This window comes from Nasonia vitripennis, chromosome 4 (assembly GCF_009193385.2).
Source record: "Nasonia vitripennis strain AsymCx chromosome 4, Nvit_psr_1.1, whole genome shotgun sequence".
NCBI lineage: Eukaryota > Metazoa > Arthropoda > Insecta > Hymenoptera > Pteromalidae > Nasonia > Nasonia vitripennis.
The window spans coordinates 8,761,355-8,786,062 of NC_045760.1; the positions used below are offsets into that span (position 1 = coordinate 8,761,355).

Genomic DNA, 24,708 nt, shown 5'->3' on the forward strand with positions numbered 1-24,708 from the left:
TGTCTCAGTAATGTGCATTCGATTGTATCAGAGCTTTTTTATTGTAAATTTAAGAAAAATTACAAACTTGTGAGGATGGCACGTATAGTGAACAAAGCCTTCATTATTATTCTTGAATATTAAGAATAAACTTCTCTATTTTGTTGATTTCCACGACCATAATCTTCGGGACCTCGGTAAGTTCTTCGATCATTTCCGTAATCTCCTTTAGCACCGCAACCCTCTTTAACACCACAGCCAGCACTAGCATCGTAGTCGCCAGTTGGTCTTCTTACACCAGGTTGTTGAGCTTTGTAACCTATATAATTTTTCACATTAATAATTTTGATTTTGTTAATAAATTATAGTTTTCCATTCGAGCCCAGAATCAACCATTGCACGTGTATCAAACACTATTTTTGATTCAGGGTGCGTAATATATGACTTTTAAAGCTTGCCAAATGCCTATAAGTTATGCACATTGCATTGGAAAAATTTTGAATGATTAGTCACCTGGATTATTTCCATAGTTTTCAATTGGTCTCTTTATACCTGGTTGACGATTTCCTAAACCGCAGTCAATATTTTTTATTTAAATATTTTTGTTAATAACATTATTTTAGCTACCTTCATTATCGCTGTAGTCCTTGATGGGTCTCCTCATACCCGGTTGTCGATTTCCTAAATATCAAACATTTTTAATAATTTTATTTCAGTTGACAAGCAGTTTTCAATATTTATTATACCTTGATCGTTATATCCGTAGTTTTCAATTGGTCTCTTTATGCCTGGTTGACGATTTCCTAAACCGCATTCAATATTTTTTATTCAAATAATTTTATTGACGAAATATCTTTATCTACCTTCATTATCTCCGTAGTCTTCGACTGGTCTCCTCATGCTAGGTTGTCGATTTCCTGAGAATAAAAAACATTTTAATTTAAATAATTTTATTTTAGTTGGCAAAAATTTTTTAATGTATGTTATACCTTGATTGTTATGTCCATAGTTTTCAATTGGTCTCTTGATGCCTAGTTGACGATTTCCTAAAACGCATATAACAGTTTTTTATTCAAAGACTTTTGTTAACAACATTTTTTTATCTACCTTGATTATCTCCGTAGTCCTCGACCGGTCTCCTCATACCAGGCTGTCGATTTCCTATGTATAATAGTACATTACGATACGTGTGACTTAAATGCTTCAGTTTTACACGGCGCTTAGCTCCCTTGCTACGCTCGGGTGCTAACTGCGCCGTGTAAAAAAGAACCATTTAAGTCACACGTATCGTAATGTACTATTTTAATTTAAATAATTTTATTTTAGTTGGAAAAAATGTTTTAATGTATATTATACCTTGATCATTCTCATAGTTTTCAATGGGTTGTTTTATGCCAGGTTTTCGATTTCCTAAACCAATACCAAATTTGAGATTCAATAGCATAATTTTCTTATAGCTAAAATAAATTCTTAAATACCTTGACTATTTCCATAGCCTCCGATTGGTCTCTTTATACCAGGTTGCAGATCGCCTGACAGATTTAAATTTTGGTTATTTGATAATTTGATTTAAATGTATAAAACATCCTTAACTACCTTGATTGCTTCTGCAACCTCCTTTGGCGCCAAAGCCGTCTTTTACACCTGAATTTACTCCGGAACCACAGCGTTCGATCGATGGCATAACTATTGAAAATAAAACGATTAGTTGATATTTTAATCTTATTACTTTTCGAATTGAATCGTTTAAAAAGACAAAAAAAGCAACTTACGCAATCGCTGAGCCAAACTAATTTCAAATAATGCCACCGTAACAATTAATACGATGAAGAGTGTTCTTATGACAGTCATACTGATTTTCACACTCGTTGATGTGGAGATGATAAAAGTATCTGCACTGACTGTTAACGTTTTTACAGCATCTGCTGTTTTATATAAACCGTGCAAGGCTAAAATAATAAAAAGCTTTTGTTATTATGGAAATTCACGCATCATGTTTAATCAATGATTTCCTTGTAATACTATCCGATAATGAATTTGTTGACTGACAGTGTATAAAAGATTTCTATGGATCAATTTTCGCAATTTTCGCAGGTGATCAATTACTATGACTATATATTTTTAAATATTGTATTTTTTTACATCTGTACAAAAGAGACAGTTACTGTATTTTTTTAAATCAAAGTGCAAACAGAGCTAAAAAACTTATACGTAGAATAGATTAAAACTTAAATAAATATACATTGATGAATTATTGGAAAAAATTTTGAAGTAATACTACAAGAAACAGTAGTAGAACAATGATAATATAATGGCACACAGTACTCATTAATCAGACTAAATTTTTAACTAACTTGTTAGTCACACGTATATTTATGTATACAGCTGATGATGTAAATAATAGTCCTTCGTTTTATGTAGAGGAAAAAATGGGTGTAAATTACAAATTTTTTAATAAATAAATCAACGAACAATTGTTGGATTTTTATTAGGAATAAATAGAATCACACTAGGTGTACACTGTATGTAAGTATATTAATATAACTACAAGTAGATATCTGTGCACGGCATCTACTATAAGTATCCGTAACCTGAAATAAAAAATGTATTCTTTTCAAATATTGAATTATACAAATTAAAAAGCAGTATACATTTAATTATGTGATACAAATATTGGTTGAAGACCGAATTCTTCGTTAATTTAGAGACTCGATGTCCGATTTCAAAATACCGATTATATTCCAAACAAATAGAAAATATTATGGATACAAACCTCCTTGACCGTATCCTCTTCCTGGTATACCATATTCCCCGCGACCTCCGTAGTTGCCTCGACCCATTCCGTATCCTCCTTGAGCACCGTAACCACCAACAGGGCCGTAACCACCCATGCCCGCACCGATTGGTGGAATTCCTAAACAGATTCAAAGATAAAAAATAAACGTAATCGCGCAAGGGTGTATAAATATCATAGCAACACATGTCAAATTCTATAAATTAAAATAAATCTAGAACTTACCAAATTGAGCTACACTAGTTTCAAATAAAGTTATCACAGCTATTAAAAGAACAGCAAAGATTTTCAAAGTAGTCATTGTCAACGTTCGGTTCAATGTCAAGACGTAGAGAGAACTTGTATCAACTGGCAACATGTCTTACAAAATTAGCTTCTTTATACGAATGGCACGAGGAAAAAATAATTGAAGCTAATTATTATTAAGAAGACTTGAGAATCATTTTTAATCGACAACTTCCTCGAAAATTTGTCTAATAATCAACTTTTCGATGGATTGTTAATAGATTCTATGTAATAAGGCATACAATATACATTTTCACAATTCTTTGGCAAATTTCTATAACCCAAACTGCCTTCAATTTTATCGCAATATTGCCTGAATGTTGAATTATTAGGTTTACAAAAGGATTGTAACCATTAATAATTTTCAAGTAATATTATATGTCCGTGTTTTATTGTCTTATCGAAATACAAATCAGGGATGAATGAAAGAATCGTTCATCGTTTCTGAAAGTTTAGCTTTTCAAACATTAGAAAAATATTAAAAGATAATGCACTCTAAAAATCGAAAACTGTATGCATCTACAGAAATCAGTTTATGAAGGTATGTCAAGAAGTTAATCATTGAATTGTTTCGAGGAAGTAAATGATTAAAAACGATTCTCAGTTCTTCTTAATAATAATTAGCTTACGATTATTTCGTCCTCGTGCGATTCATATAAAGCAGCACTCATTGTAGGACACGTTATGCGTTCGTGTAAGTTCTATCTTCGACTTTATATTAAGTCAAACATTTACAATGATTACTACGCGAATCGTTGCTATTCTGCTAATTGTTGTAGTGGCATTATTTCAAAATAGTCGAGCGCAATTCGGTAAGTTTTAATTTTATTACGGAAAGTCATATTCTCCAACAAAGGCTATAAGTGAATGAGAAGCAGAAGTTTTAAAGCAGTGTGTTCAACAATAACTGCGTGGCGTGTTCTCAACGCATGTTTTCACACTATTTCATAAAACACCCACTTATTCTACCTATAGATGCCCAATCTATATTATTTTTTGGATGTATAAATAATGTATACTAACCTATATAAGAATGCATAATGCATGTACCTATTACTCTTAATTTATTACCAATTCTTTACTTCTAACTAATAATTATACCTTTAATCATCTCAATAAAAGTAAAATCTCGAAAGTAAGAAATTTTTAAAACACGCTTAGGAATTCCACCAATTGGAGTAGACATTGGGGGCTATGGTCCTGGAGGCTACGGTAACCAAGGTTATGGACGAGGAGGCTATGGTAATCAAGGTTATGGTCGTGGTGGTTACGGTCGTGGCCCGCCAGGAAGAGGATATGGAGGTCTGTTTACATTCAACATTTTTTCGTATTAACTTTAGTCTATACAATCGTTTTAATTTACTTTTTACATTTTGTTAAAATTTGTAAACGAGGCTCAATAAAAAATTTTTTTACAGGTTACGGATATGGAAAATGAATAAAATGAAGGCACATTTTTTACACGTTAAATTATACAATTATGTTCACATTGTATTATTTATCTGCACTGTAATATAATAAAAATGTAAATCATTTATCAGTTTAGTTTTTTTTCGCAAGAACTCCTTTAATGTTGAGAATATTATCCCGCATGTTATACATTCTATAACGTTGGTCTATAGAAGTTCTGGGTATTCAATTATCGGATCCATGAGAGGATAATGCTACACTTTAACAACCTATTGATAGATGTTCTTTTAGTTATAATTATCAATATTGTTACTAATAGCTTGAAATTCAATAAATCTCACTAAAAGTATATAAATATTGTCAATGGTTTTTAAATATCTTATCAAAAAGGATACCTACAAGAATATGTTAAAAATTTTAGAATTCTGTACAAACAATTTTATAAAGAATACTGTACTTTATGATTTACTACTCGCCAAGCCTGTACTAAACTGTACCTAACTTCTTCCAGCATCAGAATAAAATATCACTTCTATTTCTTTTTAAACAGTATATAGCTTAACTTGATTGTGGTAATGTAAAAAACAACAAATATTTTTTTGAGTGTTTAACTAGTACTATTATAGTGTTTTAATTCAGTTATTATGAATATTAAAAAAAAATGTACATGTATATATTTTTTTACAAGTAATAGATTCTAGTAAATAAAATTTAACTTTATAATTACCAATGCTTAAATGTATAGGGTGAATACAATGTTGGATTTTTATTTATTGAACGTATAAATTATCTTTTACAGTTATTATAGAAAATCTACTATACACACTAGTGTGACTGTCCCTGTGACACAGGGAAAATGATAAGTCAAAATATAATGCTATAGAATTTTATTAATATTCATAAATAGGACTCTATACATTTCAATTCGGTTTTGTGGAACTCATGCGCTGCAAATTTACTTTCCATAACCTAAAAAGTCGAAATTTAAAAACATTGATGAGTTATTTATATCATGTGTATTTTGCAATTTTAACCAATGGCTACAGCAATCAGATTTTTTTATTTTAACTACATAATATTCTCACCTCTGAAACCACCGGAGCCTCCAGGACCCCCAAGACCTCCTCTACCCATGTTACCTCCAAAACCTCCACGGCCACCGTTACCGTATCCTCCTCTACCCATGTTACCTCCAAAACCTCCACGGCCGCCGCCACCGTATCCTCCTTGGCCATATCCACCTATTCATTATAGTATATTATTGATATTAAAATTAACGCATTTTAATCGTTTTTTTTTTTATTAGATAGATATAAAAAAAGAGTTGCTTGTAGGAGAATTCCTGTAAGGAATCAATGACACTATTGTTCGATGGTTTTCAGAATAATCCAATGATTAATTTCAAAACTTACCAAACTGAGCGTTACAAATGCTTAGTACAGCTACTAAGATAAGAAGCAAGAAGCAAAGGAACTTCATTTTAATATATTATTTTCTCCTTGAACTCAGATTAAAAACCTATAATGCAGCGGTTGATCAACTAACTTAGCTGCTCGTCTTGTTGGCTCTTTTATACACACCTGGCTGAGACAAAATATTCAATGGTTGATTCTTATTCGCAAAACTTACACTTTTCCTTAATTGAAATTCCAGATTTCTTGGTACACTGTTTCATCATTAACACTATGACTGACGGTTCAAAGAAAGATTCATAAGAATAGATTTGTTTAGTTCACGAAAACAAAAGGACTACCTTGCAATTAAAATTTGTAATTACTGTCACTAACCACTTAATGCATCTTAATAACCCATTTATTGTTTATTCAACGCCGATTATTGATACCAGAAATCTGAACAACCGATTTGCATGTTAATAACAGCTTCACAAGAAGTCAAGGGAAGAAAGTTATTAAAAAGAACATTATTTTCGATGAGTCGATCTGTGGCTAGGGTCGAACGTATATACAGTAAAAAAATTATAGCTGTTAGTTTATCCTAAAATGTCGTCCAAACAGAAACTGGTATCAAAAAGAAATTTTAAAAAATTACCGATATCAACCTTGTGTCTTTGTAAAATTAAAATTTATCAAAAATTTAAATCAATGATATATTTTTGAACAAATATCAACTTTGTTATAATTTGTTTTTCGATATATTAACGAGTGCTTTTATTTTTAAATATACATCTAGTCGATAATAGAGCATATAATTTAACTATTATCAAAATATGAAAATATGAAACGGTTTTCGTTATTTTTATTCAAAACCATCATATGATAACGATTCTTTTACATGTAAAATATATTTTTATAAGTGTACTAATAATGTAAAATACAGTATCTTTGAACATGCATCATGTTTATTTTTACCTCCTCGACATTACATTGTGCATCATCCAATAATACAGTGGTCATTTAATTACTTCGAAGAAGGCAGATAGTAATTATAAGTCTTTTCGCTTTTTATACGCAGTAACACAAAATTTTAATTTATGATGGAGTAAAATAAATATTTATTTATTTTTTAAATATTTTGATTATAAATTTAAATATACATTTATACAACTATATTAAATAGCTTACATTACATGATGAATAAATAAAAATAGTACAAACATGTTTAGTAAAGTTATATCATTGTTGACGCTATAAATAGGAGGAATTTTTATAAAGTAAGACAATTATAATTATTTATAAAATGTAAAATGTAAAATAAATTAGTTTTTCTAGTTTATTTGACAATTTATATAATATTTTACATTTTAGTAGTCACTTGAAATACTTCGAGACATCATGGGCCATGACGATCGTATTCTCAAAACTGGCACTCCAGATTGACCTTCTTCACATCCACAAGGTTCGTCTTCACTTTCATGATCATGATCCTCTGGTGCTCTCTTAATGATAAAAGGATTGCCCGTTGAAGGCTCATCGCCTTTCATAGGCCCAGAGCTTTGGGGCGAAGGTAAACTTTTTATAAGTGGGTTAATTAAACCAGAAAGAAAAGGATTTGATGAAAATTTGATTTTAATTTTAGGAACATCGTCATTTTTTTCAGAATTTTCATCTGATTTATTTTCGGGATCGTTGGGATAAGGTGGGTTTCCTGGATTCATGCGTGGCGGGAAAAAAGGATTCATAGGCATAGGCATACCAGGGAAAGGGGGGTATCCCCGAGGTGGATGAAAGGGGAATCCCATGGAGGGAATTCTTACAGAATGCATGGGTAAAGGCCAAAAAGGATTTGGTTTACTTTCTGGACCACCTTTCTCTACATCATCTCTAAAACCGCCAACACCTTTGAAAATATCTTCGGGATTAAATTCTTCTGGAGCAAACGGATCCGAAGGTTTCTGGGTTGGTTTGGGCTTCTTTGGCTTATGTTTTTTACCGTTTGGTGTTTCACTGGCATCGCCTTCCGGTTCACCTTCGTTTGGACCAGGATTGTAAGCACCTTGCCATCCGTTATCATCTGGATCTTCTGGATGATACTGTCCATCATCTCCCTTATCATCAGGGTTAGTGTTTTCGTCCTGCCCATCCTCGTTAGGATTTTTCGTATCATTATTGTCCTCGTCATAATCTGGAAAATTACGACTATTGATGTCGACTGGTGGTTGAGGTGTAGTTGGTTTTTTGTTGGATGGTTTCTTTTTCGGTGGTTTCGGAGTTTGGGGAGGTGACGTTTGTTCTAGCACATCTTCTTCTGGTTCATCGTAATCATTCGCATCTTCTGGTGGAGGTTCAGTAGTTGTTGTAGGTTTCTTTTTTTCTTGTGGTCGTTTTGGCCTTGGAGTTGAAGGGGCTTTCGGTGGTTTTTTAGTTGGCCTCTTCGGTGGTACAGGTGGTTCTTCCGTTGCGTCATCAGTATTTTCCTCAGAATCATCTTTAGGTGATTCAGTGGTTGGTTTATTTTTACTTGATGGCTTATTTTTAGGTTTTGGCGATTTTGGTTTATTTTTAGGCTTTGGCGTTGGTTCAGGATTTTCGACTTCTTCAGATTCTTCTGATGAATCTATTTCAGGAGCTTCGGTTGTTGGTTTATTTTTGTTCGAATTTGTCGGGTTTCCCGGTGCATTAGGGCGATTTTTATTTTCTTGGGGCTTCTTTGAGGGTCGCTGAATTTGAGGAGAATCAGAGTCTTCCGGAGATTCATTGCTGTCGTCTTGCTCCTTAGATTCATCACTCTCAGGAGCCTGTGTCGTCTTATTCTCATTTAAAGGTTTGTTCTGAGGTCGTTGTTTTGCTGGTTTTTTTGGAGGTGATTTTTTCGGAGGATCTTCAGGCAACTCATCATCACTGTCCTCCGGCTTTTCATCTTCTGGTTCTTCCTCGGCATCATCATCCTTTGGTGCTGGAGTAGTCGGTTTACTTTTCTTAGGTTTATTTAGTGGCCGCTTTGCCGGCTTATTGGGAGCTGGTTTGGACTTAGGAGGATCCTCTGGCTCAGCAGGCGACTCATTATCGCTATCCTCTGGTTTTTCATCTTTTGGTTCTTCCTCGGCATCATCATCTTTTGGTGCTGGAGTAGTCGGTTTACTTTTCTTAGTTTTATTTGGTGGCCGGTTTGCCGGTTTACTGGGAGTTGCTTTAGGCTTAGGTGGATCCTTTGATTTATCAGGCGACTCATTATCGCTATCCTCTGGTTTTTCATCTTCTGGTTCTTCCTCGGCATCATCATCTTTTGGGGCTGGAGTGGTTGGTTTACTTTTCTTAGGTTTATTTGGTGGCCGCTTTGCCGGCTTATTGGGAGCTGGTTTGGACTTAGGAGGATCCTCTGGCTCATCAGGCGACTCATTATCGCCGTCCTCTTGTTTTTCATCTTCTGGTTCTTCCTCGGCATCATCATCTTTTGGTGCTGGAGTAGTCGGTTTACTTTTCTTAGGTTTATTTGGTGGCCGCTTTGCCGGTTTACTGGGAGCTGCTTTAGGCTTAGGTGGATCCTCTGATTTATCAGGCGACTCATCATCGCTATCCTCTGGTTTTTCATCTTCTGGTTCTTCCTCGACATCATCATTTTTTGGTGCTGGAGTAGTCGGTTTACTTTTCTTAGGTTTATTTGGTGGCCGCTTTGCCGGTTTACTGGGAGCTGCTTTAGGCTTAGGTGGATCCTCTGATTTATCAGGCGACTCATCATCGCCGTCCTCTTGTTTTTCATCTTCTGGTTCTTCCTCCGCATTATCATAATCCTCTGGTGCTGGGGTGGTCGGTTTACTTTTCTTAGGTTTATTTTGTGGCCGATTTGCCGGTTTACTGAGAGCTGGTTTGAGCGTAGAAGGATCCTCTGGCTCATCAAGGGACTCATCATCGCCGTCCTCCGGTTTTTCATCTTCTGGTTCTTCCTCGGCATCATCATCTTTTGGGGCTGGAGTGGTCGGTTTACTTTTCTTAGGTTTATTTGGTGGCCGCTTTGCTGGTTTACTGGGAGCTGGTTTGGGCTTAGGAGTTTCCTCTGGCTCATCAGGCGACTCATCATCACTGTCCTCCGGCTTTTCATCTTCTGGTTCTTCCTCGGCATCATCATCTTTTGGGGCTGGAGTGGTTGGTTTACTTTTCTTAGGTTTATTTTGTGGCCGATTTGCCGGTTTACTGAGAGCTGGTTTGAGCGTAGAAGGATCCTCTGGCTCATCAAGGGACTCATCATCGCCGTCCTCCGGTTTTTCATCTTCTGGTTCTTCCTCGACATCATCATCTTTTGGTGCTGGAGTGGTCGGTTTACTTTTCTTAGGTTTATTTGGTGGCCGCTTTGCTGGTTTACTGGGAGCTGGTTTGGGCTTAGGAGTTTCCTCTGGCTCATCAGGCGACTCATCATCGCCGTCCTCCGGTTTTTCATCCTCTGGTTTTTCCTCGGCATCATCATCCTTTGGTGCTGGAGTAGTCGTTTTACTTTTCTTCGATTTATTTGATGGCCGCTTTGCCGGTTTACTGGGAGCTGGTTTGGGCTTAGGAGGATCCTCTGGCTCATCAGGCGACTCATCATCGCCGTCCTCTTGTTTTTCATCTTCTGGTTCTTCCTCCGCATTATCATAATCCTCTGGTGCTGGGGTGGTCGGTTTACTTTTCTTAGTTTTATTTTGTGGCCGCTTTGCCGGTTTACTGGGAGCTGGTTTGGGCTTAGGAGGATCCTCTGGCTCATCAGGCGACTCATCATCGCCGTCCTCTTGTTTCACATCTTCTGGTTCTTCCTCCGCATTATCATCATTCTCTGGTGCTGGAGTAGTTGGTTTACTTTTCTTAGGTTTATTTGGTGGCCGCTTTTCCGATTCACTGGGAGCTGATTTGGGCTTAGGAGGATCCTCTGGCTCATCAGGCGACTCATCATCGCTGTCCTCCGGTTTTTCATCTTTTGGTTCTTCTTCGGCATTATCATCATCCTCTGGTCCTGGAGTCGTTGCTTTGTTTTTATTAGACGGCTTATTCTTCTGTTGTGGTTTGGGTGGCTGTGCTTGGTCATTCTGTGGTTCCTCGTTCGAAGTATCAGAACCTAGTTTGGGATCAGGGTTTCCAGGAGATCTTGTAGTGATTTTGTGTTCTTCTGATTGATCGCTTTGTGGTTCTACAGTTGTTGATGGACTATCACTGGTTGGGGTTTCCTTCGTAAAATCTTCTGAATCTTTAGGTGGTTCTGTATTTTCTTCACTCGGCTTATTGTTGTTTTTGTCTGGTTCTGCATTCCTGGAACCTACGTAAGGTTTTTCTGAAGATTGATTGTCTTCATCATCTTTCAACTGATCTGCATTATCGCTATCCGGCGTGGTAGAATCTTCAAGGCTTTCTGCTTTTGGATTTTTTGTTTCATTTTCACTTGGAGGTAGGGCACTTACATCTCGTTTTTTATCAGGCATCAAATCCTCTGGTATTATTTCTGAGTCTGGATCCTTTTTATCGCTTGGAGGATTATTTAAATTCAAACTAAGTAAACGAGCAAGATCTGCAAGTCCCTTGGTGGCATCAGAGGATCCTCCATTGCCGAGTGAAATGGCATTAGCACTAGCAATTCCGTTCGTATTAGTTGCAGTCGCAGCAGCGATTCCTCCAGCTCCGGCTATCGCGTTAGCTGTAATCAAATTTTTTTATTAACAATGAATCATATTGCGTATTTATGACATTATTTCCTAGAAAGTATTTTCATCGAGCTATGCTTAATTTTAACTTCTCGTGTAATATTTGAAATAATTTTTTTTCAATTATACATTATAATTTTGAACTTAATTTTGAATTCCTCTAGTATAATATTAAATTAAGTGTAATATTCAAGATGTTGATTAAACATCATAAGTAATGTTATTAATTACCAATAGCAGCTTGCGGCCCGTCCTTGGAATCCCCTACAACGATAACAAGATATTTTTAATAGTTTTGTGATAAACAACAAATATAACATGACCCGTAGCGATCTGGTTCTCTATACTTATATTTTTAAACGCACTTTAAGTAGTCGCTTTTCATCGACACTGTAATCACTTTTACCATATCATATCCAAACTAAAGCAAAAAAAAATCACCTGCAGGAAATGCCCGAGCACAGACAGTCGAAAAGGCAATCAGGGCCAGGGTGGCCCCGATAGAAGGAAGCATCGCCGGCACGTAATTCTCCCAACTGTTGGCAGCTTGAAACCTGTTATACCCGACAATACAAAGTCAAGCTACAACAGCAATCATCGATCGAGTGTTGAGCAAAGTGGCAAACGTGGTGGCTTTTATAGCCGTCGCCCCGCCAGCGGCAAAAAATATCCGCCGGCCATCCCGGAGGCTGAGCTAAAAGGATGAAGAAGATCGCAGAGGAGAGAAAAAAAATAGTAGTCTGTGTGTATCCGTCTCTCGAGAGGAGCTCGATAAGAATCGCGCATTAGTCGGTTTCTCAACATCGTGATTCTTCTCTCGCTGCGGAGATAGATCATTTTGAAGATACCGCGGGTGATTAAGTTTTGCGTTCATAGGCGTGATAAAAGCGAACGATTATGCCGCGGCGTTAAATAATACCGTGACGATATACTGCGCGTCGATGCCGGGAAATTTTGCTGTTTACGCAGAAGTCCCGGCGCTGAAATTGGCAGGGAGAAAATCGTACGGCCGATTTGCAAGTGCAGTTGTTTCCACTTAATTGTAGCATTCGAAATGAGCGCGATTCGTTTCCGCGAGGGAGAAAAGTAGAGAAATCGCGCGTAATCTTGAATTAGCATACGCGATTGCGAGGAATTCCAGCGCAATTGAAGACATCTTCTCGTTGAGGCAGTAGTTACGTTTCTATGATTTCGAAAAAATTTTTCAATTTCGACTCAAACGTAATCTGCTGTTTTCTTTTATTTATTATGTACTCGATGCAAACGTTGCGTGCTGCAAGCATCTATTTTCCAGCGATTATCAGTTTGCTGATTGTTTTGCAATGCAGACGACGGTTTTCAAGGAAATATTATTTTTTTTATTTTTTAATCTACAATATTTTAATTTTGCAGATTTTAGATAAATACAATTATATATTGCACGAATAAAATAATGTAAGATTGAAAGTAATTGTCGATGATTATCAATCGCATTGATCGTCCTATGAGTAATTGAAAAGTGAGTAATTGAAAAGCATTTAAAATCCATTTTTCCTACACTGTAAAAATGATTTTTTAAAATCACTAAAATGTAGTAAAATTACATGAGGTTCCAACCCTTCGTATAGCAATTTTACTACGATCAGCTACGTAAAATTACAAAAATCTAGCAATTTTACTATCCTTGTTGTAAAATTGCTTCGCCCAGCGTAGGTCGGATTAGTTTACTACTCTTATAGCGTAGTAATTTTACAGGGGTCAGATTCTCGCGTTCAGTGTGAAAATACTATTTCCGCTATAAAATTACAGCGCGCAAAATAGTAAAATTACTATATACCGTTGTGAATTTACTTATACCGTTGTAAATTTACTGTGCTGGGCGTAGGACCGTTTGGTTTACTACTGGGTTAGTAATATTACGAAAAACTTTTTTACAGTGTAAAAGACACAAGGTTACATTCAAACAATGTCTATTGAAATCGCCAAAGATAAAGCCAAACCATTCTTAGAATACTAGCCTGACGGAGAAAACAGTAATCGACAAAATTAACCAGACAGTATGTTTATTACAGATATTCTTACGGATTTTTTAATTTTTTATATTTCATAAAATATCGCGCAATTCATTTTCCAAGCAATTTTCAGGGTTATCTGGACGGGTGAATCTGCAATTATGTCATACTTTGTTTACATTTTTCCTAGCTGAATAAGATGCGTAATTTAACATCTGACTAATGAAGTATAGGAAAGGTGGGAAATCCCAATAAACAATTTTATGACTATAGGGCGCACAATAAACGCTATGCCTCATAAAAAAATAATCGAATTCTTAATTTCATTTATTTCTTTACAAAAATGTTGTAACTCTAATTTGCTTATTGAAATCTAATTTAAAGTAAATAAAAGAAAGAAAATTTGTTATTTTACATTATTTTTATCATACAATCCTAATTAAATTTGAATAACCGTTAAATAATGCAATGATATTTTTATCGCTCATTTCATTTTTATCGAACTTCTGAAATTCAAAATTTCCCACGCAACGACCATGTTCTCTTTCACCGATCGCAGCGCCAGCCACACGCGCGCGTCTTCAGTCTTGCCCGTTTCCCAGCCAGCCGCCCGATAAGGTTTCTCACACGGCGGCGCCATCACACTCACATAATCGTCATCGTGATCCTCGTTGACGTCCCCGTGTGTTTGTCGTGGGTGCGGACGGAGCTTCGCTGCTGACTCCGATTTCACAACTACCGACTCCGGTGGCTCTCGTTTCCCAAAAAAGTAAGTGCAAACATTCTCATCGTTTCTTTGAAAAAATCGAACGCCGAGAAGATGGTTCTCGAATGAAAGCTGCAACGCCGCTTTGGCGGCTACCGCGTGTTTAGCGGCTTTTTGCAATTTGGCCTTTTATACGCGTAAGTTAGCGGAATTTCGTGTGAGAGACGCAGATTTCGGGGGTGTCAGAATTGTCTTTGGGGTGTTGGAGTGGTTGAAGTTAAGTATTGGCATCTGACGCGCTTCCGACTTCTGGGAAGCTTCCAACAGAGGTCAAGGCTCGTTGTAGCCATTAGTTGTCTCGGTGGGCTGGGACGGCTTTTTCGGATCAAGGTAGATTGTTTACTTTCGTTTAACGATACCTTCTTTTTTGAATGTAGACTTTTCGGAGATGAGTAGCTATTTCGATTTTGGAGCATACTCTAAAATGGTGCTCCATAAATTTTCAGCGCAATGAGTTCTGTTTAAAAATTCGATTTTCGATTTTGATCTTTATTCAACAGGCGGATATACGTTTATGTCAATAGCTTCTGGAATATGGCCATATGACTGGTATAGTTTTGGATTAGTTTTGCTCGTCTATCAAAATTACTTTTTCATTTGTTCATTTATATTTCATGTTCCATTACTGTATTGTTTGAGCCTTATTTTCTAATTTTGTATTTGTATTTTTTATTAGGACTTTTGTAATTTTGTAAATAATCATGGCAGACTCAGATGACGAGTATGATCGGAAGCGAAGGGACAAGTTCAGAGGTGAACGTACAGAATCTTACAGAGAAGGACGAGGAAGGGAAGATCGTCGAAGAGGAGGAGATGATTGGCCTGAGCGGTAATATAATCTTTAATTTTTCTAGTGTTGATTTGAGATATTATTTAGATATTTTTATCTAATTTATTTTAATATTTTTATCTATATATATGATATATATATTAAATATACAAAAAGCTAGTTAAAATAGGGAATTTATGTATGTTACTCTTTAAATATGTGCAAGTATTATCTAAAGAAAAACTTATTTGTATAGAGTTAAAAGAGTTGAATATAACGTTTTTATAACAATTATTAGCTTATATAAACGATGCTGACCTTCATGTGCTCTCCATCTTCTAGGGAATGGTCAAGCAGACCTCGTACCCGACCAGACTACCGGGATTACCGAGGAGGAGGTGGCGGCGGCCGTGAACGGTACAGTCCAGCGCGTTCTCAGGAAATGGCTCCCCCGATGAAACGTATACGCGGCGAGTGGGACGAGCGACCTGGTCGTGGTCACTCAGGTTACGGCGAGTACTACGGTCGCGAAGGTAGCGAAGGCGGAGGCGGAGGCGGTGGAGGTCGTGGCGGCAGTGGCTGGTCTCAGGAACATTACGGCGGCTCGCATCACGGCAACCACCACTATGGTAACCATAGCAACAACAGCAGCAGGTGAGTTTGAAGCGAGACATACTTTTGTTTTCGTCCAGAGTTGCGCGAGAGATACGAGAAAGATTAGTCATAATACTTTATAAGTTTATGATTTGAACATGAATTACCGAAGACCTATGAAGAAAAGTCGGTTGACTCCCAAGTTACTAGCTCGGTTGAGGTATTCTAGTGATGATGGATTTTTTTAATTTGTGGTTATAAGTGATTGTATATCTTGCTCATCTTACTTTTCTTTACCAGTAAAAAGCAGAAATTAAACTTTGTTATTAATATTTGTATTCTGATTCTATTCTAATAAAAAAATGCATATCAATATTTCAGAAAAGAGATATCTGCATACATTTTATGAATATTCTCTATTTTGAAAAATATGTGCCTAGAATTCTTACACGTGTTGATCGATTCTTCTTTTTTACAGTCGAGAGGTTGCTGGAAATTTCAGCAATTCCAATGTGGAGACACAGCCACCAATGATGACATTCAAGGCATTCTTAGGCACACAAGAAGATTCGATTACTGATGAAGAGGCCATCAAACGCTACAATGAGTACAAACTGGAGTTCAGAAGGCAGCAACTGAACGAGTTCTTTATTGCACATAAGGATGAGGAATGGTAAGCATTGGTTTTCTAAATATAAAAATTCATGCAGCTGCATTGTCTTTACTTTGTACATAAACATTTTTTTTTTATTTTGTTTCTTCGATATATACTATGCATGACTTTCACATGCACATCCAAATTTTCCTCAGTGTCTGTTAATTTTAATTATTTAATCTTTGACTTAGACATTATTTTACTTTCAAAATATGATTTGAGAAGAAATACTTTTGGTTACAATTCAATCAATGTGTTGGTTGCATTCCATTGAAAAAATATTTTAATACAATATTTTGAGTTTGTATAGATGGTTATTCGAGTATCTTAAACTAGATAGTATTCAAATTATTACATTTTTTTAACTGTTTAATTAAAGTAGCTTTAAATATATACATGACATCTCTTGACATATGAATGAATCTTTGTATTGCAACATTGCGGCAATAAGCAACCAATGTATTGTATGAAACACACAGAATCATAGACATTAATAAACACCGAGGAAGAAAAAAATATGTAGGAGTTTATGTGGATGACTAATTGAAAAAACATATATCGTCGTGCACAAACGGATGATTGATAATATAGCCATAAAGTTAATAAGTACTATCCCATTAAAAAATAGTTGATCATTTAACAAAAATTGTGAACAGATGTCTGTCTATCCCTACAGCAAACAGCCATCGCACTGGTCTGGCCTCGTCCAAATATTAATTTGCGCACGAATAATAAAATTATTCTTGCGAGATAGCGAACCAACACACGCGTCGTTGAAGAGACTCGAAATAACCGAAATTGAACCAAAAATCATACCGATCTTAGCTTAGCTCTCGTTCATATGCCACCTGAGAATGGCGAAAATTTTCTCAATACCATGTTTTGCAAAAATGGAATGACATATTATAAAAGCGTCCTGGGCGCGCAAAGCCCACTCGACGCTCGCGCGTTAGGTCGCGTTCTTAACCCGCACATATGTTTAGGGAAAACTTAAAATCGCGATGAGAACTTTTTGTTTGATGATGGTTAATTAAACATAAAAATGATAAAGCCATCGAGCAATGATGAAAGCACAAGGTGCCACAGGTGAGGATCCATTATGAAAACGGATCATATTGACCGTACATTGTCAATATACATATATTATATACATTATGATAGTTATGCTACTATTTGATTATTATTAGGTTATATTTTTATTTATTTTTGATTTTGTCAGTACACAACAGCAAGAGAAAACTACGTTGTCATTAAGTTTTTACTTTATCAATTTCACCATGCAAAATCAGAATCTCTTTTTCTGTTAATTAAAAAAGTTGATTCTCAGATGTGTTATCTATCAGATACTAAAAGAAAATCACACCTCTACATGTCATAAACATGATATTGTATTGCTGTTGTACTCTGATTTATTTTTCATTATTCTTTTTATTTTTCTAGTGTTAAAAGTAATTTGTTTTCAATAAAAGAATAAAAAAATTAATAAAACATGAATATAAATTAACTTTTTCTTTTGCAAATAAATATCCGTTTCTATATTTGAATTCAATATTTTTTTTTTTAGCAACATTTTAAAAGCATTACTAACAATGTGGCATCACGCAGTACGCATATGCTCAAACAGTTAAAATAAGATAATCATAATTCTTGCATCAGAAAAATCGTATACATTTTGCTTGCGATCCAATTCCCTACAGGATAGTCTCAAATCAATCAAATTTCTTCGAGCTATTGAACTAATTTTTTATTATTTGTATTTATTATTGTCAAACATTTATGTAGGTATATAAAAACTAATTGATTTTTCTTACATCTGTCAGGTTCAAAATAAAGTATCATCCAGAAGAATCAGTAAAAAGGAAAGAAGAGCAGTTTGCGGCTTTAAAGGTAAATAAATCAATGCACATACTATTACAATAAAAGAAAAGTGATGCCTTACTACTTACTTATACTGTCTAATTTATTACAGAAACGCGTTGAAGTGTTCTTGGAAATGTTAAATAACAATGAGATCGATAAGGTATCAGTCGACGCTGACCAAACTGACAGTTTGTTGCATCTGCTCGATGCAGTAGTCATCAAGCTAGAAGGTGGCACTGAGGAAGATTTGAAAGTCTTGGACATCAAGCCTCCAAGTCAGCCCGTCAAGGAAAGCTCGACCAAAGAACCTGTTATTAAGAAAGAAGAAGATAAGGAATCGAAAGAATCAGGTAGAGTGAAAATCCACTTAAAATAAACTTAATCAGTCTATATCTGCGTACCTTTGGTAAATAAATAAGCTTCTTCAATTTTTAGTCAAAGTAAAAGTTGAAAATGAGAAAAAATCGGAGGACAGCGAGAAGCCAAAAGAAGAAGCAAAGGAAGAAGCGGAGGAAGAGAAGCACAATGGTGACATAGAGATAAAGGAGTCGAAGGAAGAAATAGATGAGGCTCCAGAAAAGAAAGAAGATGAGGAAAATGAGACTAGTATAGAAAAAGAAGAAAAAGAAGAAGAAAAGATGGAAGAAGAGCAAGAAAAGAAAGAAGAAGAGACAAAAGAGGCAGTGGACAAACTTGAAGAGCCTACGACGAAAAAGCGAAAAAGGGCCAATAGTAATAGTAGTACAAGTAGTAGCAGTAGCAGCAGCTCCTCTGACAGCGCCGATAGCAATAAACCTGCTACACCCCCTGGCCCACCTCGTAAGTTTTCACTTTTTATTTTCTATAATATCGGCAATAAATTTGTCATATTGCCATACATATTATTAAATATTACAATCTATGATTATTTATTTAGCTACTGAAGATAAAGATGAAGAGAAAGAAGATAAGGAAGAGAACAGTGAAAAGTCCAGTGAAGAAAAAAAGAGCGAAAAGTCCAAAAAAGAAAAGTCTCCTGAACCCGAGGTTGAGAAGCCAAAGAAAAAGAAGTCAGTTGATTCAGATGCAGTGATAGACTTAGCTAGTGAGAAGGAACCACGAGCTTTACACAAAACTAGCAGTATTTTCCTTAGAAATTTGGCGCCGACAATCACGAAAGCAGAAGTGGAAGCTGTAATTATCTTTAATATATGGTATATGATATATAACTATTTACATAATTACTAAAATCGTTTTATTTTAGATGTGCAAACGTTTCCCTGGCTTTTTGCGTGTAGCCATTGCTGATCCTCAACCAGAAAGAAGATGGTTCCGTAGGGGATGGGTCTCGTTCGAAAGAGCTGTTAATATCAAAGAAATATGTTGGAGTTTAAACAACATTAGGGTAAATTCATTTCTATAAATATAAATACTTTAACTTATATGATATTTGGTACTCATGTAATGTTTCTGTAAATTCTAGCTAAGAGACTGCGAGCTTGGAGCAATTGTAAATCGTGATTTGTCTCGGCGTGTACGTACCGTCAATGGTATTACATGCCACAAGCAAATAGTAAGAAATGACATTAAGTTAAGTGCAAAAATCGTGCATAATTTAGATAATCGATCTGGATTATGGGTCGAGGATAAAAAAGCAGCTTTAGCAGAAGAAGAAGCCAAAAAAGAGCAATCCGCTAATGACATTGAACAAGCAGTGAGTGAAAAAAAAAATGTGTACACGTCATAAAATTCTAATTTTTCTAAAAAACAAACATATTTTTACATAATAATGAACTGTTTTAGGCATTTGGACTGTCGTCAAAAAATCCAATTTTGAAAAATATAACCGATTACCTTATAGAAGAAGCGTCCGCAGAGGAAGAAGAATTACTTGGAGTTTCTGGAGATCATGAAGAGGGACAACTATCCGGTGAAGGAGAGGAGAAAGTTGAGAAGGATCCTGCTCTTGTTAAAGTATGTTCCAAATTCTCAGATTTTTCATTATCATTTGATTGTATAATTTATATAAACAATGTTTTTTTTTAGGTTTTAGATAAATTGATTTTATATTTGAGGATAGTACATTCTGTTGACTATTACAATCATTGTGAATACCCAAATGAAGATGAGATGCCAAACCGATGTGGAATAATGCACGTTAGAGGATCACCACCAGCTGGCAAAGTCCCTAGCAGTGAATTGACGGAATACTGCAGGAACTTTGAAAGCAAAATGGCTGCATTCCTTGCCCCCGTGGCCACAGTTTCTTCTTCCGAATTCGAAAAACTTGGATCTAAGAACGCCGAAAAGTAAGCAACTCCCTATTTCTTAATAATTTTTAAAGGAAAATTGAACTTACTGTATTGCTTTAATTTTTTAATAGTGAGGTAGAGAAGTTCGTCCAGGCAAACACGCAGGAATTGTCAAAAGATAAGTGGTTGTGTCCACTTAGTGGCAAAAAGTTCAAGGGTCCAGATTTTATACGCAAGCATATCTTCAACAAGCACGCGGAAAAGGTCGCCGAGGTAAAGGCCGAGGCCGAATATTTCAACAACTACCTGAAGGACCCAAAAAGACCGCAGTTACCCGAACATCCCGGTAACAAAGCACCACCTAGAGACAGCGCCAGAGAAGGATACACACCTTTTAACTCCGGAGGGTATGATTATTTTTCGTGAATCTGAATCTTTGTTTGATTGAAAGTCATGAGCAGCTTTAGATATTTTGGTTAACAAAAATTTGGTCTTTTAAAAATAGTTTTATAATTATGAGCTTAGTCACAAAAAATTAATTTTATTTTCGTAAATTGGTTACTTGGATTCTATTGGTATAAATTCTCATCTATTATTTGATTACTATCCTTAAATTTTAATAACTTAATGGATCTAAATTAGTTTGAATAATTACATTTTTAGTAACTAACTATAAGTAGTTTATGCCCATGACTCGGTATTTTCATTCCTTTTACGGGGACTGAATAAGTGCATCAGAGTGTCTGCTTTAAGTAGGAAATTCAGTTGTAGTTAGCAATTTGTTAAATGTAGTATTATCGGCTTTTTTCTTTATTTTTATTTTTGCACGAAAATAATCTTTATGTAAGATAAAGTGGAAACCACATTTATCTCGATATTTTTTATTTTGAAATTGGATTGCTATCAATAAACTACAGTAATTGAAAGCAATTCCCTGTTTAAAATAAAAAATAGACATCATATGGTTGTCCATAATATCTTTATATCTTAATATTTTTTGCACCAAAAATAGTGTTGAAAACCATTTCTGTGACGCTTCGGTCCCTGACATCATAAAAAGTGCCTTTTTGTTTTTACATTCATTTAAGCTCTCGGCCTCCTGGTAGATTCGCAGGAAACTATGGAGGTAATTTTGGAGGCAATCGCGGTGGTTTTGGCGGCGGCTACGGCGCTGGATTTGGTGGTGGCTTTGGCGCACCAAGAGGCAACCGCGGTGGATTCAACAGAGGACGGTAAGATATTTTCATGCTTTATATTCATTGCACGTTTCATTAACGACGGAGTGAATTCGTTATCAATACAATCAATTCCCAAATTTACTGTGTGTAATTAACAGGATGTTATGTTATGTTCATGTATTGCCAATCCGTACTTTATTTTTAAAGTTAGTCGCAATATTTGAAAGGTTTACAATGAAATCTCTATAATTAATGAAACTTACTATTGGTACAACGTTTACTCTATTCATTGCTTACGAGATCTGAGCACTTTTCACCCTTAAAAATTCATTTTTTCAAACAATACTAATTTTAAATTATTAATATTAATTTTAATTTGAAATTCCATGAAGATGACTTCTTTTGAGTTTTTTGCAAGATAATGTATAAAGGTTTGTATTTGAATTTTTTATATGAAAAGTGCTCATTTCTGTCACCGACGTAATATTCAGAGGAGCTCTAGTTTGAATTCAAAAGTACAAAAGTATTTGCACAACTTTTTACGTAGACAAAAAATTATCATCCAAAAACAATCAATGATGTCTTTCCAGGGCTGCTCCGGATTCGACGTCAAGACCAATAATTAGTTATAATGACCTGGACCAGCTAGATACGGATTTGTTTTGAATTGTTGCCATTCAATTAAAAAGCACTCTGTGTTCTAACAGATTAAAATCTTGATTCTGTAACATTTTGTAATACGTTGGCAAAGTAATTAGTGAAAGCAAATGACGTGTACAGTGTATTTGAGGCAGTAGGTAAAGGGACGAAAATCAATATTTTAGATAGTGTTACGAAATCGGCACATTAAATTTTATAAAATGACTGCTTGATAAAACAGTAACTTATTCCTTATAAATAAGTCAAGCTTGCTGTGAACTTTATTCTGTAAAAAATTTTAGAAGAACTTTTTATAATATCGTTTTCATAGATCAATTTTATTTTACTAAATAATGATCTTGAACATACATATAACGGGACATTCTACATGAATGCAAAAACAAACTTATTGTTGGTCAAAAATAAACTTATTTGTTAAAGTGATTCTGTTAAACTTCTTTTATTTTCATCCCTATTCCACTTGCGGTTTTACACATATATGTCTTGTCCAGTTGGTCTGGAAAATAAAAAGTCTGTGTTTCGATACTATGAACTAATCTTTTTTTTTTGTCTTTTTGACGAACTATTACAGTGGTGGAGGCGAATTCAGGCCCGTTATCCATTATCGAGATCTTGATGCTCCAAGAGAACCCGATGAATTTTTATAAAAACGACAGTTTATTAGGCTCATTGAATATACACGTACGAAAAAATGACTCTTGCTAAAGGGCAAAACTTATTCAGGGCTGGAAAAGCGTAGAACAGTCAATTTATTTTTCTCGGATTACATTACAAAATTATAAAATAATGAATATATTTTGTAATATATTATATTTTTAAGCTAAAGTAAGTCTTATAAGGATCTTTTCAGATACGCTATTCTAAAATATTATTAATGGTAGAATTTAAATCACTTATAATTTGAGCTTTAACGTGAGCAGCTGTGACTGTCCATTAAAGTAAACAGTTGTTCATTGATGGTTAACCCAAATCGTACATATAATCGTGATTAAACGTAAATATAACTAAATGACTTCTTGACCTTTTACAATTTAAGTAAATAATCCTTGTTATTATTGTATACTGAATTCGAAAGATTTATTTTGGAAAAATCATTAGATCTATATTATTTAGAAAGTTGGTTTAAATCAAGTGATTGTAGTCCAGCCCTGTTTAATATTTTTTTTATTTAATCAATACTGACTGGGGAAAAGCTTGCGAATATATATATATATATATATATATATATATATATATATATATATATATATATATATATATATAGATCGATTCATTCGTACAATGTAAATATGTCAAAGAAGATAATGAGCCTAATAACTCTAGAGTACGAAAAGAATATAAAGCTTTCTCGGCGTTCCTTTTTTTACACTGTCTTCAAAGGAAATGAAGTTCTATGGTATGATGTATAACGCAATATTGTTTTGTCATTTGTGTTTATTTTTCCATTTTTTCGACTATATTATGTACAATCCAGTATAATATACAAAAAATCGATTCTTTATATAAGACATTACAATCGAATCACGTATTCATGTATATGTGTAAGAATGAGAAAAGTCACTAAGAAACAAATACACAATAATAAGAACAAAAAATCACACTGGCTTAGTCATTTTCCTTCTTTATAGCATTAATATATTTTTTGCGAATAATAATGTATAATAGCAATACAAATAATAATAATAATAATAATAATAATAATAATAGTTAGAATAATAGAAATAATAATAGTAATAATAAAATTTGCTATTCCTACCTATACAATAGAACACGCATATATTATTCGCGACTTTTTTTTCTCATAATTTGAAATACTGCGACATTATCCTAACAACGCGATGTAAAAAGTCACGACTTTTTGACTTGCCGGCTCTCTTAAATTCTGTTTATAGTACAAATTTGCGCTCAGCGTCATTATATATTTAATATTTAACACGTAAAAAATAATGTTCGTTCAACAGCGTGTCTGTGTGCCGTAAATGCTTCGTAAGCGAGGAAACGCGATAGATTTTCTTTATTTTTTATTTTATTCTTCTTATTTCCATTCTTTTTTACAATCGCTCTCGACAGTGTTGCTCGTCGCTGCGGTCACCGCAGTCGTCGATTCCATTGCACTTGTCGCCCTTGTCAATGCATCTGCCATTGCTGTAAGAAGATATCCAATTTAAAAAATATATATATATTTGAATTTGTAATGTGTAAAAACTTAAACGATTGTTAAATTGCAAGATTTTATAGCAACTATATTAACAATAATTTGTTATCTAAGATTTTATTAATCTTCTTTATTGAAAGTTGTTCTTCATAATCGATTTATTGCGTTTTTGTACTCGATTGGACGTAAACGTTGCGCAATCTTTAAAACTCATATAAAGGCAAGTTATATGAGTTTGCACGCTCCATAAAGTTTTATTAATTCACCCGTACACCGGATATATATATTAATAAAATTAAAGACAGATTTTCGCGCCAA

The 24,708-nt window shown here is 34.8% G+C and overlaps 7 protein-coding genes across 20 annotated transcripts in view; 2 read left to right on the forward strand and 5 right to left on the reverse strand.

Annotated features, from left to right (window-relative positions):
- Positions 1–22: 22 nt before the first annotated feature.
- On the reverse strand, positions 23–15,461 carry LOC100118738 (50 kDa spicule matrix protein-like). Of its 2 annotated transcripts, XM_008208507.3 has the most exons (12): positions 15,376–15,461; positions 1,752–1,928; positions 1,576–1,665; positions 1,458–1,511; positions 1,336–1,389; positions 1,087–1,140; positions 969–1,025; positions 843–896; positions 726–782; positions 607–660; positions 493–546; positions 23–298 (listed from the first exon to the last, which is right to left on the reverse strand). In XM_008208507.3, exons 2-12 carry the CDS (start codon positions 1,828–1,830, stop codon positions 120–122), a joined length of 786 nt encoding a protein of 261 aa, XP_008206729.1. In that variant the 5' UTR covers positions 1,831–1,928; positions 15,376–15,461; the 3' UTR covers positions 23–119. The 2 variants fall into 2 exon arrangements, with proteins under 2 accessions (XP_008206729.1, XP_001602635.2); XM_001602585.5 differs by lacking the exon at positions 493–546.
- On the reverse strand, positions 2,449–3,146 carry LOC100679807 (neuropeptide-like protein 31). Its single transcript, XM_003426388.3, has 3 exons — positions 2,999–3,146; positions 2,753–2,893; positions 2,449–2,570 (listed from the first exon to the last, which is right to left on the reverse strand). The coding sequence occupies exons 1-3, from the start codon at positions 3,129–3,131 to the stop codon at positions 2,554–2,556; spliced, it is 291 nt and encodes a 96-aa protein (XP_003426436.2). The 5' UTR covers positions 3,132–3,146; the 3' UTR covers positions 2,449–2,553.
- Positions 3,633–4,593, forward strand: LOC103316185 (neuropeptide-like protein 30). Its single transcript, XM_008208506.3, has 3 exons — positions 3,633–3,870; positions 4,220–4,360; positions 4,477–4,593. The coding sequence occupies exons 1-3, from the start codon at positions 3,795–3,797 to the stop codon at positions 4,494–4,496; spliced, it is 237 nt and encodes a 78-aa protein (XP_008206728.1). The 5' UTR covers positions 3,633–3,794; the 3' UTR covers positions 4,497–4,593.
- On the reverse strand, positions 5,341–6,066 carry LOC100678084 (ATP-dependent RNA helicase DBP2). The gene is made up of 3 exons (XM_003426398.5): positions 5,881–6,066; positions 5,554–5,709; positions 5,341–5,437 (listed from the first exon to the last, which is right to left on the reverse strand). Exons 1-3 carry the CDS (start codon positions 5,945–5,947, stop codon positions 5,424–5,426), a joined length of 237 nt encoding a protein of 78 aa, XP_003426446.1. The 5' UTR covers positions 5,948–6,066; the 3' UTR covers positions 5,341–5,423.
- Positions 7,155–12,311, reverse strand: LOC100678114 (proteoglycan 4-like). Of its 2 annotated transcripts, XM_008208504.4 has the most exons (3): positions 11,973–12,302; positions 11,763–11,795; positions 7,155–11,524 (listed from the first exon to the last, which is right to left on the reverse strand). In XM_008208504.4, the coding sequence occupies exons 1-3, from the start codon at positions 12,043–12,045 to the stop codon at positions 7,230–7,232; spliced, it is 4,401 nt and encodes a 1,466-aa protein (XP_008206726.1). In that variant the 5' UTR covers positions 12,046–12,302; the 3' UTR covers positions 7,155–7,229. The 2 variants fall into 2 exon arrangements, with proteins under 2 accessions (XP_008206726.1, XP_031784777.1); XM_031928917.2 differs by lacking the exon at positions 11,763–11,795 and having other exon boundaries at positions 11,973–12,311.
- Positions 12,924–23,830, forward strand: LOC100118849 (serrate RNA effector molecule homolog). 7 transcript variants are annotated; one of them, XM_008208498.4, is made up of 16 exons: positions 12,924–13,029; positions 14,082–14,291; positions 14,965–15,117; positions 15,400–15,711; positions 16,130–16,324; positions 18,127–18,193; positions 18,276–18,516; positions 18,602–18,985; positions 19,083–19,339; positions 19,410–19,550; positions 19,629–19,859; positions 19,949–20,119; positions 20,192–20,454; positions 20,529–20,804; positions 21,486–21,629; positions 22,807–23,823. In XM_008208498.4, the coding sequence occupies exons 3-16, from the start codon at positions 14,990–14,992 to the stop codon at positions 22,880–22,882; spliced, it is 2,886 nt and encodes a 961-aa protein (XP_008206720.1). In that variant the 5' UTR covers positions 12,924–13,029; positions 14,082–14,291; positions 14,965–14,989; the 3' UTR covers positions 22,883–23,823. The 7 variants fall into 7 exon arrangements, with proteins under 7 accessions (XP_008206720.1, XP_008206721.1, XP_031784780.1 ...); XM_008208499.4 differs by lacking the exon at positions 12,924–13,029 and having other exon boundaries at positions 14,087–14,291; positions 21,504–21,629; positions 22,807–23,830; XM_031928920.2 differs by lacking the exon at positions 12,924–13,029 and having other exon boundaries at positions 14,087–14,291; positions 18,608–18,985.
- LOC100679901 overlaps positions 23,487–24,708 on the reverse strand; it is a 91,197-nt gene continuing 89,975 nt past the window's right edge. For all 6 annotated transcript variants that reach the window (XM_032599360.1, XM_032599359.1, XM_003426390.4 and 3 more), the window contains one exon: positions 23,487–24,380. In XM_032599360.1, the coding sequence (XP_032455251.1) occupies positions 24,287–24,380 (94 nt within the window). In that variant the 3' untranslated portion in view covers positions 23,487–24,286. The remainder of the gene's footprint in view (positions 24,381–24,708) is intronic.